Source organism: Grampus griseus (assembly GCF_964374135.1).
Source record: "Grampus griseus genome assembly, chromosome: 11".
In the NCBI taxonomy this organism is placed as follows: Eukaryota; Metazoa; Chordata; class Mammalia; order Artiodactyla; family Delphinidae; genus Grampus; species Grampus griseus.
In genome coordinates, this window is record NC_139005.1 from 65,469,648 (window position 1) to 65,490,318 (window position 20,671).

General features: G+C 34.0%; 1 protein-coding gene across 13 annotated transcripts in view; it reads right to left on the minus strand.

Moving 5' to 3' along the window:
• Positions 1-20,671, minus strand: part of PPFIA2 (PTPRF interacting protein alpha 2) — a gene marked incomplete at both ends in the record, with an annotated part of 468,557 nt that overhangs the window by 4,475 nt on the left and 443,411 nt on the right. For 7 of the 13 annotated variants that reach the window (XM_082667019.1, XM_082667016.1, XM_082667015.1 and 4 more), the window contains 5 exons: positions 6,606-6,674; positions 7,555-7,730; positions 13,791-13,888; positions 17,762-17,955; positions 19,523-19,552. In XM_082667019.1, the coding sequence (XP_082523145.1) occupies positions 6,606-6,674; positions 7,555-7,730; positions 13,791-13,888; positions 17,762-17,955; positions 19,523-19,552 (567 nt within the window). The remainder of the gene's footprint in view (positions 1-6,605; positions 6,675-7,554; positions 7,731-13,790; positions 13,889-17,761; positions 17,956-19,522; positions 19,553-20,671) is intronic. The other 6 variants (XM_082667011.1, XM_082667013.1, XM_082667023.1 and 3 more) reach the window with 1 other exon arrangement.

Sequence of the window (20,671 nt, forward strand, 5' to 3'; positions counted from 1 at the left end):
CTAAATTATTGTTATAAATAAGAAACACTATAAAGTATTCTTCATCATAGACTACTAATTTAAGTAGCATACAAGGTTAATCTGGGAAAAATAAAATCATTTATGTAATTACATTTATCCATTTTTCTTTTAGAATCCTTATTATTAATATATAAATTTTGTTTAGATTTGATAGCCATTTTACACTTTAAGAGATTTCTGCTACTCTTCTCAACTGCTGTATTTGACTTTGCCTTAGACTCCAAATGTTTGTTTATAAATGGAAAAAAGAAGCAGAATTTCACAGTTGTGGCCTCTCTGACTTCTTGAATCTTGGAGAAGTTGTTGCATGAACATAAATTTTCTTCAGTTCTATAAAACATTACATTACATTGTAGGAATGTACAGCTCCTATAATGTTTGACATAAGGGCTCAAAAATATGCCAGTAAGTTGAGAATTTAAATCATGATTCCTTAACTTCTGTTCTTTCAACATAGTGTTACTGCAGAAAGTTAATGGGAACTATAAGCAACAACATCACAGGAAAAGGTTTCCATGAGAGGAGACTGAAAGATATGCTCTCAGCTGAGGATATCCTCTGTCTGTAGCAGCACATGAACACTTCTCAAATCATTTCAGTGGAATCTGAATGCGATCAGCCCCAGAAACAAGTCTATTCTGGCTCCAGCTAAGTTGTTTAGATATTTTTGTTCACACTCAAAAAACAAAACCAAAATCAAAGAAACAAACAAAAAACTGAGACAAAAGCGACTAGAGGGTTTGAATGATAAAATCATGTGCTTTTTTAGTAATAAAAAGAGGTAGCATATTTTAAAGGCAGATAATAACGTTCCATATAGGCCTTTCAACTTGTTCATTACTTTTAAGAAGCAACACTAGAACCCACATTGACTTGTGTCTCTGACTGGACCTCTACTTCAGCTCAGTCTGCATTTTAGAATCGTTATGATATGACAGATCTTTAATAATTTTTATTAAAATTATTTTTCCAACTTTTAAGTAAGGATAATAATTGTACTTAAAAGTGTGTATGGGGCTTCCTTGGTGGCGCAGTGATTGAGAGTCTGCCTGCCGATGCAGGGGACACGGGTTTGTGCCCTGGTCCGGGAAGATCCCACATGCCGCGGAACGGCTGGGCCTGTGAGCCACGGCCGCTGAGCCTGCGCATCCGGAGCCTGTGCTCCGCAACGGGAGAGGCCACAGCAGTGAGAGGCCCGCGTACCGCAAAAAAAAAAAAAAAAAAAAAAAAGTGTGTATGTGTTTATGCAGACTATCTTTTTGATTCAACAATTAAGAATAAGGATTAAAAGCAGATACAAACTACTATATGTAAAATACATAAACAACAAGGCCCTACTGTACAACACAGGAACCTATATTCAATATCCTGTAATAAACCATAACGGACATAAAAAGAAACGAAGTTGAGTTATTTGTAGGGCGGTGGATGGACCTAGAGTCTGTCATACAGAGTGAGGTAGGTCAGAAAGAGAAAAACAAATACTGTATGCTAAAACATATATGGAACCTAAAGAAAAAAAATGGTCATGAAGAACCTAGGGGCAAGGAGGGAATAAAGACACAGACCTACTAGACAATGGACTTGAGGATACGGGGAGGGGGAAGGGTAAGCCTGGACAAAGAGAGAGTGGCATGGACATATATATACTACCAAATGTAAAACAGATAGATAGTGTGAAGCAGCCACACAGCACAGGGAGATCAGCTCGGTGCTTTGTGACCACTTAGAGGGGTGGGATAGGGAGGGTGGGAGGGAGGGAGATGAAAGAGGGAAGAGATATGGGGATATGTGTATATGTATAACTGATTTACTTTGTTATAAAGCAGAAACTAACACACCATTGTAAAGCAATTATACTCCAATAAAGATGTTAAAAAAAAAAAGGAAATGGGCTTCCCTGGTGGCGCAGTGGTTGAGAGTCCGCCTGCCGATGCAGTGGACACGGGTTCGTGCCCCAGTCCGGGCGGATCCCACATGCCGCAGAGCGGCTGGGCCCGTGAGCCATGGCCGCTGAGCCTGCGCGTCCGGAGCCTGTGCTCCACAACGGGAGAGGCCACAACAGTGAGAGGCCCACGTACCGCAAAGAAAAACAAAAAAGACTCATCAAATGACTCATCAAATAGAGGATATCAATAGAGAGACAGAAATTATATATGATATGTATTATATATATGATATATATATATTATATATATACAGAGAGAGAGAGAGAATCTAATGGAAATTCTGGAATTGAAAAGTGAAACAACTGAAATTAAAAATTCACTAGACGGGGCTTCCCTGGTGGCGCAGTGGTCGAGAATCTGCCTGCCAATGCAGGGGACACGGGTTTGAGCCCTGGTCTGGGAAGATCCCACATGCTGCGAAGCAACTAGGCCCGTGAGCCACAACTACTGAGCCTGTGCATCTGGAGCCCGTGCTCCGCAACAAGAGAGGCCGCGATAGTGAGAAGCCCGCGCACTGGATGAAGAGCGGCCCCCACTCACCGCAACTAGAGAAAGCCCTCGCACAGAAACGAAGACCCAACACAGCCAAAAATAAATAAATAAAAGCCATTTCTAAAAAAAAATTCACTAGAGAGGTTCAGTAGCATCTTTGAACTGAAAGAATAAAGAATCAGCAAACTTGAAGATACAGCAATTGAGATTATTCAGTCTAAAGAACAAAGAAAAAAAGAATGAAGAAAAATGAACAGAGCCTCAGATACCCATGGAACATCTTTGAACACACAATATACACTTAATGGGAATTCCAGAAGAGGAGCGAATTAGGCAGAAAAACATATTTGAAGAAATAATAGTCCAAAAATTTGATGAAAAATATTAATCTACACATCCAAAGTCCAAGTAGACATCATAGTAAAACTGTTAAAAGGCAGCGAAAATCTCGAACACAAGAGAGAAACTGATGTATCATACAAGGGAACCACAATAAAATTAACAGCTAATTTTTTATCAGAAACAATGGAGGCCAGAAGGAATGAGATGGCATATTCAAAGTGCTGAAAGAAAAAAATCCTGTCAATCAAGAAGTCTTTGTCCAATAAAAGTATCCTTCAACAATGAAGGTGAAATAAAGACACTCCCAGACAAAGAATGAGAATTTGTTGCTAGCAGGCCTGCCTTATAAAAAATACTAAAGAAAGTCCTTCAGGGTAAAAGGAAATGACACCTGACAGTAAACTGAATCCACATGAATAAATAAAGAGCAAAAGGCAATTATATAGGTAAATACAAAGACACTACAAACATATTTTTCTCTTTTATTCCCTTAACTGAGTTAAAAAACAATTGTTGGGTTTATAACATAAAGAGGGAATAGAGTTATATTGGAGAAAGGAAAGGACACCAGACAGTAGCTTGAATCCACAGAAGAAAATGAAAAGAACCATAAATGATAAATATGTGGTTTAATATAAAAAAATTCTATAAATACATTTTTTCTCCTTTCCGCTCTTAAATTTTTAAAAAGACATATAAAGCAATATTTATAACACTATTATTGGATTTATAACACATGGATGTAATACATATGACAATAATGGCACAAAGGGTAAGGAGGGAATTGAGCTATATTGGAGCAAAGTTTTGATAATTTATTAGAATTGAGTTAGTAGTAATCTGAAGTATATTGTGATAAATTACATATTATAATCTCTAGAACAAACTGAGACTAGTAACTCAAAAATATAATAAAGAAACCACAAAGGAATTAAAATGTACATTAGAAAAGTATTTAACACAAAAGAAGACAGTAAAGGAAGAACAGAAGCACAGCAAGAACAAAAGAAGACATGAAGCATATAGAAAAAAATAAAATTGCAGAGAGAAATCCAACCATATCAATAATTACTCTAAATATAAATAACTTAAACATTCAGACTAAATGTGAATGACTGAAACATTATCAAACCAGATTAAAAAAAAAAGATTCAATTATACACTCCCTACAAGAGACATTTTAGATGCATAGACACAAATAGGTTGAAAGCAAAAGAATGAAAAAATATACACCATGCAAACAGTAACCACAAGTGAGGTAAAATGTCTATACCAATATTAGATAAAATAGACTTTAAGACCAAGATATATACTAAAGACAGAGATACTTTATAATGATAAAAGGGTCAATTCATCAAAATGATATAATTATGTGCACCTAACAACAGAGTCCCAAAATACATGAAACAACGCCTGACAGAACTGAAGGGAGAAATAGAGCATTCCACAATAGTAGCTAGAAAGACAACATACTGAACAGGAGAAAACATTTGCAAATGATATGACTGATAAGGGGTTAATATCCAAAATATATAACTAGCTCATATAACTCGACAACAAAAAGAAACAACCCAATTAAAAAATGGGCAGAAGATGTGAATAGACATTTTCCCAAAGAGGACATTCAGATGGCCAGCAGACACATGAAAAGATGCTCAACATCATTAATCATCAGAGAAATGCAAATTAATACCAAAATGTGATATCACTTCACACCTGTCAGAATGGCTGTCATCAAAAAGAACACAAATAAGAAATGCTGGAGGGGATGTGGCAAAAAGGGAACCCTTGTACACTGCTGGTGGGAACGTAAATTGCTGCAGCCATTGTGGAAATCAGTATGGAGGTTTCTCAAAAAACTAAAAGTAGAACTACCACGTGACCCAGCAATTCCACTCCTGGGTATATATCTGAAAAAAATGAAAACACTAATTCGAAAAGATACATGCACCCCAATGTTCATAGCAGCATTATTTACAATTGCCAAGATATGGAAGCAACCTAAGTGTTCATCAGTAGATGAATGGATAAAAAAGATGTTGCATGTATATATACTATGGAATACTACTCAGCCATAAAAAAGAATGAAATTTTGCCATTTGCAGCAACATGGATGGACTCGGAGGGTATAAGTGAAATAAGTGAAATAAGTCAGACAGAGAAAGACAAATACTATATGATATCACTTATATGTGAAATCTAAAAAATAAAGCAAACTAGTGAATATAACAAAAAAAGAAACAGATTCACAGATATAGTGAACAAACTAGTGGTTACCAGTGGGGAGAGAGAAGGGCGGAGGGGTAAAATAGGGTTGGGGCTTAAGAGGTACAAACTATAATGTATAAAATAAGCTACAAGGATATGTTGTACAACACAGGGAATATAGCCAATATTTTATAATAATTATAAATGGAGTATAACCCTTAAAAATTGAGAATCACTATGTTGTACACCATAACATATAATATTGTACATCAACTATACTTCAATAACAAAATTTTAAAATTAAAAAAAAAATTAAATGGCTAAATAAAAACCAAAAGAAAAATTAAAAAAAATACAAACCATAATGGAAAAGAATGTGACAAAGAATATATATGTATATATACACACATATATATATATATATATATACATATATATATATATAGAGAGAGAACTGAATCACTTTGCTGTACGCAAGAAACTACCACAACATTGTAAATTAACTATACTTCAATAAAAAAATTTTAAAAAAAGAATAAGGATTGAAAAGATCATCAAAGTTATAAAATTAAAATCAGTTAAATATTAACTGTTTTTAAAATATATTAATAATTATCCTGATTGGACAGGAGTATGAATTTACAGGAAGTTAGCTGAGGTCAAGACTGTAGAGCTTATCTAACTTCCTCTGAAAAGGACAGCTTGGGTTTTATAAAACCAAGATCACCTGCCCTGCCCATTTGAATGTGGAATTATTGTCTCATTTTAGGAATTGCTGTGTTCATTCACAAAACTATTTTAATCAGCTTTTCTTTACAGCCAAGAAACACCTGCATTTTGCAACACAGAATTATGCATCACTGTATTTTCCACTTCATACTCAGGTTTCCTCCCCATTTCTTCCAGAAAGATCCTTGAAAACCTCAGAAGGAATATTAAAATCCATAGTTTATCAATGCACAGAGTGTGCTAATGTCCCTTGTATTCCTTCATCTTGGGAGACTACTTACATGTTTACTATTTTCCAAATCATTTAAACATGCATTTACTATGTGTAGAGATTCTTACACTCAATATAACCTTCAATTCCTATGACTGTTAAAATGTTACTCATATATTTTTAAGGAAAACACAATATTGATATCTAAAATAATCAAAAACTTCCCATTTATTGAAAGCAAGTTTTTTCTTCCTTTTAATATCCTAAAATTTCCTGTGAAGATATACTGATATTTAAGAAATAAGCACATCCCTTATTAAAGAGCTGAATTTATTAGGGCTAGTGTTGCCATTACTTACAATTTAAAAAAATTTTTGCTCAACATTATTTTGCTGTCATAGCTCATGAAAAATGTCTGAATTTGAAATACTTCTTAGTGTTTCTAACTGCTGATATGATAATATATATGAATTTATAATGTTCTTTCCAAATCAAATTAGTAAAATTAAATATTTAAGAATAATAGTGGGGAAAATTCTAGATTCTATCCATAGAACAAGCATCTGATTAATTTTGAGCACTAGTCCTTGAAAGCCATTTTACTTGTACTGTCCCAGGTCCCTTTTGAATGACAATGACAGACAAAGACTTACTTCATCCAGTCGCCGTTCAGTTCCCAGAGCCAGGAGGTTATTGTATTCCCTTTCGAGAATCTGCCTTGCCTGTCGAGATCAGATTAGAGTTAACATCATTGAAGTCACCTTTTATTTGAAAAATCATAGTGATTATATTTACCTGAGAAAACATTCCAATACCCTGTTTTATTTACAGGGGTCTCATTTTTTTCATCCTCTATATCTATAAGCCATTGTAAATTTAAACTATAAACACAAGGAAGGGCAATTTTCTTCAGTCTGTGGACAGTAGAGACAGCCTCACATAAACGTCTGAGGTCAAAGGGTTTGACCTCACTTTGTTACTTTATTCCAATTGAATATTTTATGTAAACTTTGAAATATACAAAAATGAAATAAAAAGTAAAGTTAGACTGCCACATTTTTATCAAGTCTATGCAGGTAGTTCTGAAACCTGGCCAATCATCATCATTTGGGGAAACTTTAAATGATTAGGGTTCCTGTGCCCTATCTCTTGATATCTGATTTCTTAGGCTTGTGATGTAGATTGCACGTTTTATTTTAAGTTTTTAAGGAACTCCAGCAATTCAAATAATTATCCAGACTTGGGAAACAATGGCACACCCAGAGCTGAGTGTCTGTATAATTCAGAGATGTAAATAGAAATGACTGCCCCTCAGAGGGGCAGAGACTAAAGGCCATCTGTCAGGGATATTGATTGGGGGAATCTGGCATTCAGGTGGGAGGTTGGACCACATAACTTCTAAATCCCTTTCAACTTAATTTTATGATATTGTTTTGGCTAGAAATCCAGTAGCTTGAAATTAAAGTCCCAGTGACATATATCAAACGTTGAACTAACTCCCATTAGGAATCATGACTATACAGCCGACTTTTTTTTCCTAAAAGTTTACTTTGTCCTTACATAAACCAGGACACAGTGCAACTACAGCACAAAGGGGCTTGCCTGGGTGTTCTGTGTTGGAATCTGTAGTAATAAAGCTAAGCTGCTGTAGTCAAAGTTCTCATCCAGGGCTATAAGTGAGCCATGCACACCACTTTCAAGAATATTATTTGCATATTCTCGAAGTCCAATTGCTTGTATCCAGCGAATAACTCGATCATTGCTCCACACCAACACATCTAGAAAAAGAGGTGCATCATTTTAGGCTGCAGTATTTTGCATAGTAAATAAAAACTGCTGGCTGAAATGAGCCACAGGCGTCTGGCCAAGTTAGCATTTATGCTGGCTTCTTTATCCACTCCCTAGTGCAGCTGGCTCCTTGTGTTACATGTATTTACCTTTCTAATAACTAACCCTTTCTACTTTTAGCCCAGAAAAAAAATTGTGATTTTAAGAGTGTTTGTTATCACTGAAATGAGAGCATTTCCATCACATGGAACATAATGTCTCAGAGTGTTTCTTGTTTTCATTCTGGAGCTCTAGGGGTCTGTCTGAAGTTCAATGCTTTTACCACCAGATGGGGACGTTTCTTATTTGTGTCCATATACAGCTCTTCAGTCAAAGAGAGCAAGATGACAATCTAAAATGGTTCTTCATCAGAGTATTTTTAAACTACTACCTAACTATTGTGTATAGGCTAGAAGAAACTTTTTTTTTTCCCATCTGAAGCAATAAGTCAGAGAACAGAATAGTAAGAGAACAGGCACTCAATAGTTTGATACTTACCCTACTATTTTGTCAATCCATTATTTCTCAATCACATACTAATCCAAAAATCAACCACTCTCAAGTCATAAGTTGTTTTTCCTTTTAGGTTGAAACGCAATATTTTACTAAGGTACAAAACACTTTGAATTTTATTTTCTAAAACTAAAACCTTTAGAGAAAAATGTCATATATACCTTTTTAGACCATAACATATCAAAGTATATTTTATCCTTTTTCCATTCCTTCTCATTATGAGTGGACATAATACTACATAATAGCCAGCAAAACAGTCAGAAGGACAAGAATGTTCCATTGAAAAGAAAGAATTTTGAGGAACTTAAGGGGAAATGAGAAAATAATTAAAACTTTTTTTCTAAAAAAAGAATCAAAACTTTTTTTCATTTCTAGAAAGGGAAATGAAACCCATAATTTACTAGTACAGTAAAAGTAAGTTTTCCTATTAATTTTTTTTTCTTTCAGAATGAAATATATACCTTATCCGGAAAAAGTATAAAGAATACTTTGGGAACTATTCTTCAACTTCAACTGTTCATTTCCCCAATTTAACTTATCTGCAAAAATCTTATTAGTATTTTCTTCTTTGTGTGTGTGTGTGTGGGGGGAGAGTATTTATATATTAAGTTTTTCAAAAGCATTACTAATTTGTCCTAATGCATTAATTTATAACCAATTCAGATTTTCTTGTGTATAACATCAAAGCAATAAAGTGATACTTCAGCACCACAGAGGTCCCCTCATGTCCTTTCTCAATTATCCTCACCTCAACAATAACCAATATTCTGACTATGCTCACGCCAGATTAATTTTGCCTGATTTTTTAGTTTTTTATAAATGCTGTCGTACAATATGTATCTTCACTCAGTATAGGGTTCACCCATGCTATGACAAATAGCAGTAGCTTGTTTATTTAGTATTCCATTGTATGATTATGTCACAATTTATCCCTTCTACTGTTGATGGAAATTTGGGTGGATTCTACTGTGGTTATTAAGAATAGTGCTGCTTTGGGGCTTCCCTGGTGGCACAGTGGTTGGGGGTCCGCCTGCTAATGCAGGGGACGCGGGTTCGTGCCCCGGTCTGGGAGGATCCCACATGCCGCGGAGCAGCTGGGCCCATGAGCCATGGCCGCTGAGCCTGCGCATCCGGAGCCTGTGCTCCGCAACAGGAGAGGCCACAACAGTGAGAGGCCCGCGTACCGCTAAAAATATATATATATATATATATATATATATATATATATATCCACCAGTATCTTTTCAACTATTGCTTCTTCCTCATTCTCTCTTAACCTCTCTTTCTGGGATTCCAATTACACCTATACTAGACTCCTCCCTGTGTCCAGTGTCTCTAATGATCTGTTTTGTATCACTCATCCTTTTGTTTCTTTTCACGTTTCAGGCCAGATATTTTCAACTGATATATCTTTTATTTCATTATTAGTTTCAGTTTAAACTTTCTGCTTCTTAAAATTTCCATTTAATTATTTCTTAACATATTGATTCTAGCTCTTTATTAAAAATTTTCCATTTTGTCACCTATTTTCTTAACACATTAATCACAATTGTTTTAAAGTCCATGTCTGAAAAAAAATCATCCAGGGTCACTTGTGGATATATTTATATTTTCTGTTTTATTCCTTTTGGTTTTCCTCATTTTGCCCCATTATTTGACATGTTTTATATATATATACATATATATATATATGTATATATGTGTGTGTGTGTGTGTGTGTGTGTGTGTGTGTGTATATATATATATATATATATATATATATATATAAAAATCCCTGACTTTATGACTGAAAAATGCCTCAAGAGGAACTTTGCATAAAGTGTCAGGCTTACTTATTTCTTGTTTCTCCAGGTTCTTGGTTCCTCAAGACCTGGCAGCTTTGTCACCTCTAAATTACAATGTTCCCTCCCCTGTTCTGTAAGACAGGGAAAAGCAGCAGAGAATGACCAGGCTTACCTCTCAACACATTCCTCTTTTTCTCAAGATCATGGCCTCTCAAGGCTCAGGTGTCTTAATTGCTTTCTGCTGCCTTCAAACAGCTGTTTATTGATTGATCTAGTTTTTCTACTTGTTCTTGGTTGATTTAACGTATTCCATTATAGTCAGAAGTGGAGATTCCTGAGATTAATTTGTACTCTTTTTGTCTCTACCAATCCATGGTGGTGGTAAAGCATTTGCATATGAATCTGGAAGGTATATATACCTCACATACCTCTACTTAACTCTTTTTGTGGCTTGAACAATTTTATTTCAAAAGAAAGGCCCTAAGTCTCTCTTTGGATTTGGTTTAATGAGAAACATGTGAGGAAAGACTCAAAATGCCCACTTTCCACAATCGCACTACTATATCCTGCTCCAGCCAAAGAATGAATTTCTTCAGGAAGTAGGATGTTTATCGTCTCCCTCTGAGTTTCAGCTCTTTCTTTCCCCATGTCTTCAGCAAAGCAAAGGACTTTGGTAATAATCCTTACTATCTATGGAAATTTTATATTATATATATATTCACTGGGTCTCCCTGGTCAGTCCTAAAGTATATGTTTTCCTCTGAGCATTCATTAGTTTTTCCATTGAGGCATTAGACCTCAGAAAACAGGATGTAAGTTGGTTGGCATTATATTTTGGTTACATTAGTCAGCTGCTGTTGATAGCAACCAATTAGTTCTAACTACTGGTTATACCACACTTGCACTTCAAAAGTTGGGTAGGTATGTATGGTATGTATGGCTGGCAGTATCAGTTCTCCAATTATTTTTACTAAATGCAACATTTAAAAAACTAATGGGGGCTTCCCTGGTGGCGCAGTGGTTGAGAATCTGCCTGCTAATGCAGGGGACACGGGTTCGAGCCCTGGTCTGGGAAGATCCCACATGCCACGGAGCAACTAGCCCCGTGAGCCACAACTACTGAGCCTGCGCGTCTGGAGCCTGTGCTCCGCAACAAGAGAGGCCGCAATAGTGAGAGGCCCGCGCACTGTGATGAAGAGTGGCCCCCGCTTGCCACAACTAGAGAAAGCCCTCGCACAGAAATGAAGACCCAACACAGCCAAAAGTAAATAAGTAAATAAATAAATAAAAAGCCAAGCATTTGAAGCCCTTAAAAAAAAAAATAAAAAAAATAAAAAAATAATGGGACAATAGTTCAACAAAAATGTAGAGTTTTCTTTACACTAAATGGATTTGCAAATAGGAAGTATTTGTTCTTTTCTGGAGCTGGATTTGTATTTTGATAGCCTATGACATATTTTGTAGTTACCATATTTCTGTAAATATACGTCTACCAAAAATTCCATTGCCATATCTGTAGTTATTCATGAAATAATAAGTATAAAATAATCCATTTATTTACAGGGTAAAGGTAAATAAGACACTAATACCAAATTCTCTTCTTCAGAACAACACAGTTTTGTTTTTCTTTTCATTTTGTAAATCAGATCCCTTTCTATAAATCTGTTTCCAAGCAAATTTTATGCTCTGACTTTAAAGCTTTGTAAGGATCCTCTTGACCTAAACAATAAATGTCTAGAGATCAGTGTTGACTGTTTCCTAGCAACAAATTAAATGCTTATAGATTTTGATATTCACATGGTCTCTTCACTTCAGAAAGCTGTTTATTAAGGTCAAGGTTAATTAACACTTCAGATAATAACAGAGACCCCTAGTCACAGTCAAGAGTTATTCTTGTAAATGTCGTCAGATCAGTTACAGGAAATGGGCTATTTATGATCTCACTCACAGCTACATCACACATGGAGTTGCCTGTGTATAATCATAGTGAATCCTGGCAGCTTTTCTCAGAGCTACACTCTAACTAGCAATTGCCAAATACTAATATAATATTTGATATAGTGCCAAATCATCTGTCTACATAAGAAGCATTTCATGTGATGAGACCAAGCATAATAAAATCTAATTGGAAAAAATGCTTCAAAAAAGAAAACCAGAAACAGGTATCCCACGGGTAAAATCTATTTGTGTGCTAAAACATCTCTGTTAGGTCAAGCACAGACTTCCTTTTGCTGTCTTTATTTGGCCAATTAGTTCCCAAATTTCAATTCAACTGAACAGCAGTGCTCTAAAAACAACTTGCAATTTCCTGGGTCCCCAAAATAAAGTGAAATCAAATAACCCAATTTTGATAATGGAAGAACACTTTCTTGCTCCTAGGTAATGAGTCAAATGAAGTGTTACAAGAAATCCATTGTGTGTCTGTCTACTCTCCAATGAACCATATATAGAAAAATACTTTTAATCAATCACCTTCACAGGCATTCAAACCCATTCCACTCTAACTAATGTACTGTCCAAGAACTGCCAAAGATAAAAGTGATTTCTGACAATATTTATCACAAATGAAAATTACAGAAGTCTAAGATAGGTGATCTGAAAGAATAAAACAGTGCTAAACTTTAATATGGGAAGGAAGGGTAACATGTAATATATACTATTTTCATGTCTAAGGTAAACCCTAAAGGCAGTGAAGATGACAATAAACAGACTCCTGCCTAACTTTGAACAATTAATGTACAAACACTTATTGAATTTGATGAAATGCTTCCATGTATCAACTCCTGGGTAATGGTAAACAGAAATATAAGGAGTTTATTTTGCTTCTACTCAAAATTTTCTTCAAAAAATTTGAGACTTTTTTCCATTAAAAAGTATAAATAGACATAAAAGGGCTTATGATTTTTGCCCATAAAAGTCCCATAGATATTTATATCTTATACCTAATCATTAAATTTTCCTTCAACAACAACAATAATAAAAATAAAGTGGTCTCTAACAAGTATAAAGTCTAACATGTTGTTCTTTTTAAACAATTATTTCCCCTGTATATTAAGGTACTGCTCAACATTTAAAGAGTTAATTACTAAATACAGTACTTTTCTAAAGTCTGTTATAGGAAGTGTCTTATTGGTTTGTACAAACAATAGTTGCAGCAGTTAGTAATGTTTCTAAAATCATTTCTAGCTAAAATTATTAATGGACTAGTCTCATTTATAGGGGAAAATTCCCTCTGTAACTTCTATATAAAAATCCCTGTATAATTTCAACAACTATATTACAAAAATAAAATATCTGGTCACTGAAATAGAATTCAAATGATGCAAACCTGGGATAAACTGCTATAAATAAATTATATACCATGTTTCTCTGAATCATAATGAGAATGTTCTATTAAAAGTGACAAAACTATCTATGTGGAGGCATGTTTACAATAAACAGAATATGTAAGTAATAGGTTCAGAGGAATAAATCTCAATTCAGAAAATCAAGAATATTCCCCAAGTGGGATATCTATCTTATAAAGTGATGATATCCTTTTCTGAGTTTTAATCAGAAAAGTAATGAAAAAGAAATAATGATGACACTCTTCTAGCTGAATACTTACGGTACTTAATGACAATTGTAATGCATACAGCATTTTAGGTTCATAAAAGTGAAAGCTAAAAATCCCAGAAAAAAAAAGGCATTTGATATGAAAGAAAGACATATTACCTTTTATTTCATGTTGGCTTGCTTCTCGTCTTCTTTCTAGTTCTTTTCGGTCATAATTCAACCTCTTTAAGCACATAATTCCATATTGTAAACTTGTTCTGTTATTTTTTTTAAAAGGAGAAAACACATTTAGTTTACTCACTAGATGATTAAGCATAGTCAACACTATGCACTACTTCTTCAGGCAACAGGTTAATAAATTCCATTTGTAATTAAATCCTTTAGAATTGGAGGGAATTAAAATTATAGTTATTCTAAGCACACAGTGTTTCTAAGGGGTAAAAAAAAAAATATTTTCAAAATAAAATAACCATAGTCTTAAAATTAATCTTGGATTATGCTGTTCATCCACATGTCTTTGTTTTCCATTAGGCTATTTCAACATTGTTTGAAGACAAAGGAACATTTTACTCCTTTGAAAAGAGTCACTATTATGGAGACAAGAAGGAAATTATAAGAAAGGGATACTCTTCTTTTTAGCTGATGAGAAAAATAATATAAAAACATGAATGAGGGCTTCTCTGGTGGCACAGTGGTTAAGAATGACACAGGTTTGAGTCCTGGTCCGGGAAGATCGCACATGCCACGGAACAACTAAGCCCATACACCACAACTACTGAGCCTGCGCTCTAGAGCCTATGAGCCACAACTACTGAACCCACGTGCCACAACTAGAGCCCGCACACCTAGAGCCCGTGCTCTGCAATGAGAGAAGCCACCACAATAAGAAGCCCGCACACTGCAACAAAGAGTAGCCCCCGCTCATCACAACTAGAGAAAGCCTGAGCACAGCAACGAAGACACAACGCAGCCAAAAATAATAAATAAATAAATAAATTTATAAATAATTAATAAAAAGATGAATGAGTTAAGTGATAACATACAGAACCAAATATCAAAATGAATAGCCACCAACTCTAAGTGATACAGAAATATGTGAAAGGAACAAGTCAGCAGATATTGAAACTCTATGTGGAAAGGCTATTGTGGAAGAGCAGAAAACTGACTGATCCTTAAAGGATCAGGCAAAGGGAGGGTTAGTAAAGGATATGGAACACCATGAACACAGGATGGCTGATGAAATGTTAAATGTGTGGTGATAGATCCTCTGTCCACAGTGAAGATCTATGCCAGGAAGTTAGGAGGAATAAGATTTTATATGGAGAATGGGGTTACATTAAGGAAAGTTTGCATTCAGAGTAAGTGTAGAACACATCAAGGTGATAAAAATTATTGGACAATTTTCACAGGAGGATAAAAATGACAATAAAAGGTTTTGGTTTAAGAGAGAATAATCTGGAAGTAACACAAGAGTTGGGGAAAATAGGTAATTCTAGGGGACAGGGAAATTAGTTGAAGAAGAAATGCTGTCAAAATAAAGGTCCCACTAAGGACAAAGAAAAGCATGAAAAGAAAATCTAGAAACCAGAGATGTTCAGAGAGAAGAAAGAAGACTTACTGATATTATATATAAAGGATGTGGAAGAGTATAATAGGTAAAAAAGAACCTCTAGGCCTCAAGAACAAACAGCACTGAATATTAGTGATTTCTTAAATGTTTAGAATTATAGACAAATTTAGACATACACATTGGCCAGGCTACTCTTAAGTGCTGGATTCATTTCTAAGCCCTGCATTTTAATAAGAACAATGCTGAGTTCAAATATTTCAGAATCAGAGGAAAATGGAAAGAAATCTGCATTAATTGCTGTTATGGGATAAACTGTGTTTCCCCAAATTCTTACAACGAAGCCCTAATGCCCAATACTTCAGAATGTGACTGTGATGGGAGACTGGGTCTTAAAAGAGGTAATTAAGTTAAAATCAGATCATCAGGGTATGCCTTAATCCAGTATGACTGGTGTCCTTATAAGAGGAAATTTGGACACACAGAGAAACCTGGGAAGTACACACACACAGGAAAGACGATGTGAGGACACAGTGAGAAGGCAGCTATCTGCAAGCCAAGGAGAAGAAACCAATAATGCTGACACCTTGATCTTTGTTTTCTAGATTCCAGAACTTTGAGAAAATAAATTTCTGTTGTTTAAGCCACCCATCTATGTTATTTTGTCATGCTAGCCCAAGCAAACTAATTCAGTGGAATACCAGATAATACTGATGTAAAAACCATCATAGACATTAGCCAGCTTGAGGTTAAACCACTGGGTCTTGCCTAACTTCTGCCCAATTTTTGTATGTAATGTAAAATTGTGCTATAAAAAGGATATATGTTGTTACAACAATGTCTTGTCAGATGGAAAATTGGGCTGTAAAGACAATGGGATGCCATATGCAGTAAAGTATTACTTGCTTTAAGTCAGAGCTAAGCATAGCATAAAGATGAAGCTTGTGTATTTCCCAGAACAAACAAGAACCCTGCCATTTGAGTAATTTTTATTTTTTAAAAAAGAAAACTTGATCTCTGGATGAATCATTTCTACTATAATAATAAAGCAATTAAAAGTTGATCCAGTGAAGAATAGAAAACAGGCACAAGTGTGTCATCAAAAATTCTAATATTTAAAAGTTTATTGCAACCACACAAAATTTGAGGCCCTAAATGTTCAGTGACAGGGAACTCACTACCTCACAACGTGTGTACTATAGAGCAATTGAGAGTGATACAAAGTTGTATTTTCTGTTGAACATAAATCACTCACCCTATTATCTATACCTATTTGTACTAGAAAAGCACATGTTCAAGACAGCAAATATTACTCTATCACATAATATTAAAACATAAGAAAACTTATCTAAAGTCTTCCCTTATCCAAGCTAAATTTCTTTAATTCCTTCCTTTCCCCCAGATTTTTACCACTTTATCAAAAACAATTTAATGTCCATAAATTAATACAGTTTCTTATTGTTATCTCACCACATGATAGGACTTTTATTGTGCCTGCCAATAAACACAGTCTAAATATGCCCTGTCAAGCCATTAACCAGAACTGAGATTTTTGTGTCAGCTATAAATCACATCTTTTTCACTTGAACTGCTTTTAAATCATGAATTCCCCATCCAGCATTTTAATGGTTTTTAAAAACGATGTTATATTTATCTCTACTAAATTTAATCCAACAGTGTAAACAACTGTGTTAAGATTCAAAACATTTTGATAAATTTGACTGAAGAATCTCAATTATTATCTCTTTATCCTAACTTTAGTCATTAACCTATATGATTTTTATACCATTTTAATTTCCATCACTAATTAAATGTTGGACAGGATGTGAATACAGTTTCCCAAATTGTCTAGATTTATATTTATTAATTTATTATAATAACTAACTGTATATAAAATAATCATAATACAGATTCTGCAGATAACCTACAAAGAGATCAGGCTACAACATAACATTTATGACATGGCATTATAACAACCATTTTTTTACTCCCTAGATGATAAGCAACTTGAAAAACTAATTTTCATTTGCCTTTCATTTATCTGTGCTCTTACCAATGTCTCATAACCCATTCAGTATTTTTTTTCCTGAAAATTAATGTACAAATAAGCAAAAGCACTAAAAGGTTTACACAAAAACAAAAATTTTCTTCAGAAGGGAATTCCTTCTCAAATTTTTTTCTAGTATATCCCTAAGTTATATAATTTATAACTCCATATATAGTTGAGACTGATGATTTTATTCTTAATAAATAATTTTCTAATATTAAAACATATATAGATACAAATCACAAACATGAAATTTCCTACAGATACAGGGGAAAAAAAGATCTATGCTGTATGAGAATTTTGTACTCTCCAGTTCCATAAACTTTGGGCATGTAATATGCACCCAGCTCTACATTAGATAGTCCCTGCAATTTGTTGCATAAAGATACTTTGCCAAGTTGATGTACACAGATGTTTCAAAGAGCACATATTCTATATTTCTTAAATATCTTTATGTTCTAGTAATATACACAGTTATTTATTTTTCACTTTAATTACTTTTTGGAAAAAACGTACCGATGGAAACTATCCACCATTTTTAAATGGACACGGAGATCTTTTTTTGTTAGGTGATCTAACATTCTTGCATCTACCAAGCATTCCATAAAATAACTTCTGTATTGAGGTAACCCCAGGCTGGGAAGCCATTCGTTTCCAATCCACTCGTGGTTCATATCTCCATATGCCAGGGTCTGTAGGAAAACCGGACACTAGAATTGTTTTATAGCAGTCAAGTTTCTTAGCCAATAAAATGAGACGGTAATTGGAGGGTATGGGCTATCATTATAATTGATATTTAATTCCTATGGTATATTGAAACAAAGTAGAAATAATATTTAGCCTCTAAATATTTGATTTATTTTGGTACAAAGTGGAACTCTGGGTACATGTATCAAGGTCCTTGCCTAAAGAGAATGATTAGGTTCACTTTGTTTTGCTCAAAAGGAATTACATTTTATACAAATATGCATTTTAATTCAAAAGCTAAAATGAATGATATAATACAAATGCTGAGCTTAAAGATCCTTTCTTTGTATTGATAGATTTATTTAATTCAACTTATTTTATTTTTATCTGTTAGCCAATACGCCACCATTTCCTTCTCTTCAATGCTACTATTACCATTGCCATGGTGTAATGGCAAATCTTGATGTCAAAATAGAAACCTCAGTAAATGAATAGAGAAAGGAGGCACAAGGCTAGAGAGATAGAATGCTGAAGCTTTATGTGGCCATTGTTGTCACCTAGGGAGGCATGCAGCCCGTATTCTATAAAAATTGATGCAGTCAGTCTTTCATAGATATCAATCAATACAGACTCTGCACTTAAAGAAGCAGAGCATGATCAAACTCTAAGACAATCTAATTCTTTAATATAACAATATGAACTGATCTTACCACTGTTCTTAAAAGCCAAAATGAAAACCAAAATCAACCATCATCTCTAAAGCAATTTTTAAAAAAAACTATTAATCTCTATTAATTTGACAATGTCTTCTATTTAGTTCCTTATCAAACAACAAATTCACAATTATAACATGTATTTCTAATGAAAATCTAGGTGTTCCCTTTATTTTGTGTGTTCTTAAAAAATGAAATTCTCACTAAAATAAAAACCTAATGCAACCCTAATTTACTCAATGTTTAAATGTAGGTCCTAGTAATAACTACAAAAATTTTTCTTACAGTCAAAGTTTGAATCACATTACCTATAACACACATTAATTCTTTTAGTAATAAACATGCAGAAATGTTGAAAAAGGAACAGCTTCCTTGCAAGCATATGTTTGTTCAAAGTACAGATGCTTAGCTCATATGCCATCTCAATAAATGGGAGTGACTTCTGACGTGTAGTCGCAAGGCTAACACATGTCCCTCCAACTCCATTTCTCACACACTTTCCATTATACTTTAAAGAATAGGTGATTCCAAATAAGTTTTTTGAAATCTCCCCTCCCCGCTTACAACCAACATAAATGATTCCTGATTAAATATATTCAGGGGTGATTTCCAAGAAATTTAAGTTATAGTTCATTCTTTTAAAGGAGAAATGAAATTTTCCTTTCAAAAGAGGCCAGGTATAAAATGATGATCATCTTCTTTGCAAAATATGGTGATTTTAAAAGACCTTATAATATTCAACATAATAAAGTCAAATACATGATTAGCCTAATTTTAAGCTAAGTGAAGACTTATAATATTATGACATACAATTTTCTTACTTTATATCCTTATAGCCTACTAAATGATATTGTTTTAAAGCACATGAATTTCCTACCTGGGCCCAGCTTCCTTCCTCAGATTCTTTCTGTGTTAGCAGCAGGAAATGATTAATAAAGCAGATAAAGATAAATTAATCTCAAATTAATACAGTGAATTTTTTCTAGTAGAAGCAAAATTGCTTTGTTATTAAAAATGTTAATTAAGACACAGACAAATAAGTACACAGATCCTTATTCAGATCCACAGTAATCAATAGAGCAGTTCAAGGGCAACTAAAAAGGCACCTACACAGTTTCTAATTTATTCTAATTAAATGCACACACATACAACATATGGAATTTTCATGATACATTTGATCTGGTCATTCCAAACCTTTTCTAATTCTTAAAAGTGTGGGATTTTACAAATGTAATAAGTTATGACAAAAATTTCTGATTATATACATACAAATATACGATACATAAATGTGTATACATACATATGATGGATAAATCTTATATAAAGTAAATTAATGGAGTGGACAAAGTAACTGCATCCTTCTAACAAAACTTTGTGGTAATCGAATGGGTTTCAGTAAGAATCAACAACAAACAAAGCTAAACAAGAAAAGACCAAGCACAACAAACTAAAAATGTAATTAGCACACAACATTGGCATTTTTATTCATCAGAAACTAGATAATCAATTTTTCAAAGAGGAATAAAATTAAAAGGACATTAAATTAAAAATAAGTTGCTCATAATAAAATGCATGGCATGCCCAACTTTGTTACTTTAAATGAGAAATGATTATATGTAATATATTTTTAAAAGCTGACAATTACAATGAGTCACGATGAATTTTTTAAGTCTGTGCTTTTAATACTAAATGAACACTTTGCATGCGGGTGGGAGGAGGAAGCTCTGTATTTCAGAATGGTAAAGTACAAGAAACTAAATAATTATATTTAAAATGAGTATTCAATCTACACATTCTATTACAAATTTAATTGGGCTTGGTAACATGCATTACCTGTGAATATGTTCAATTTTAAGTGATATTTGTTATCAAAACTTTCCAATGTTGCAAAATGTATAAATAAGTGTCATTAAATTCTTGATTATTGTTTGCATGTTACAAACTCTTATATTAACCACATCATGCCAATCTAGTACGGCTTCATTTAAAAATGTCTAGGGTCAGTGAAATAAAACCATAATGAAAA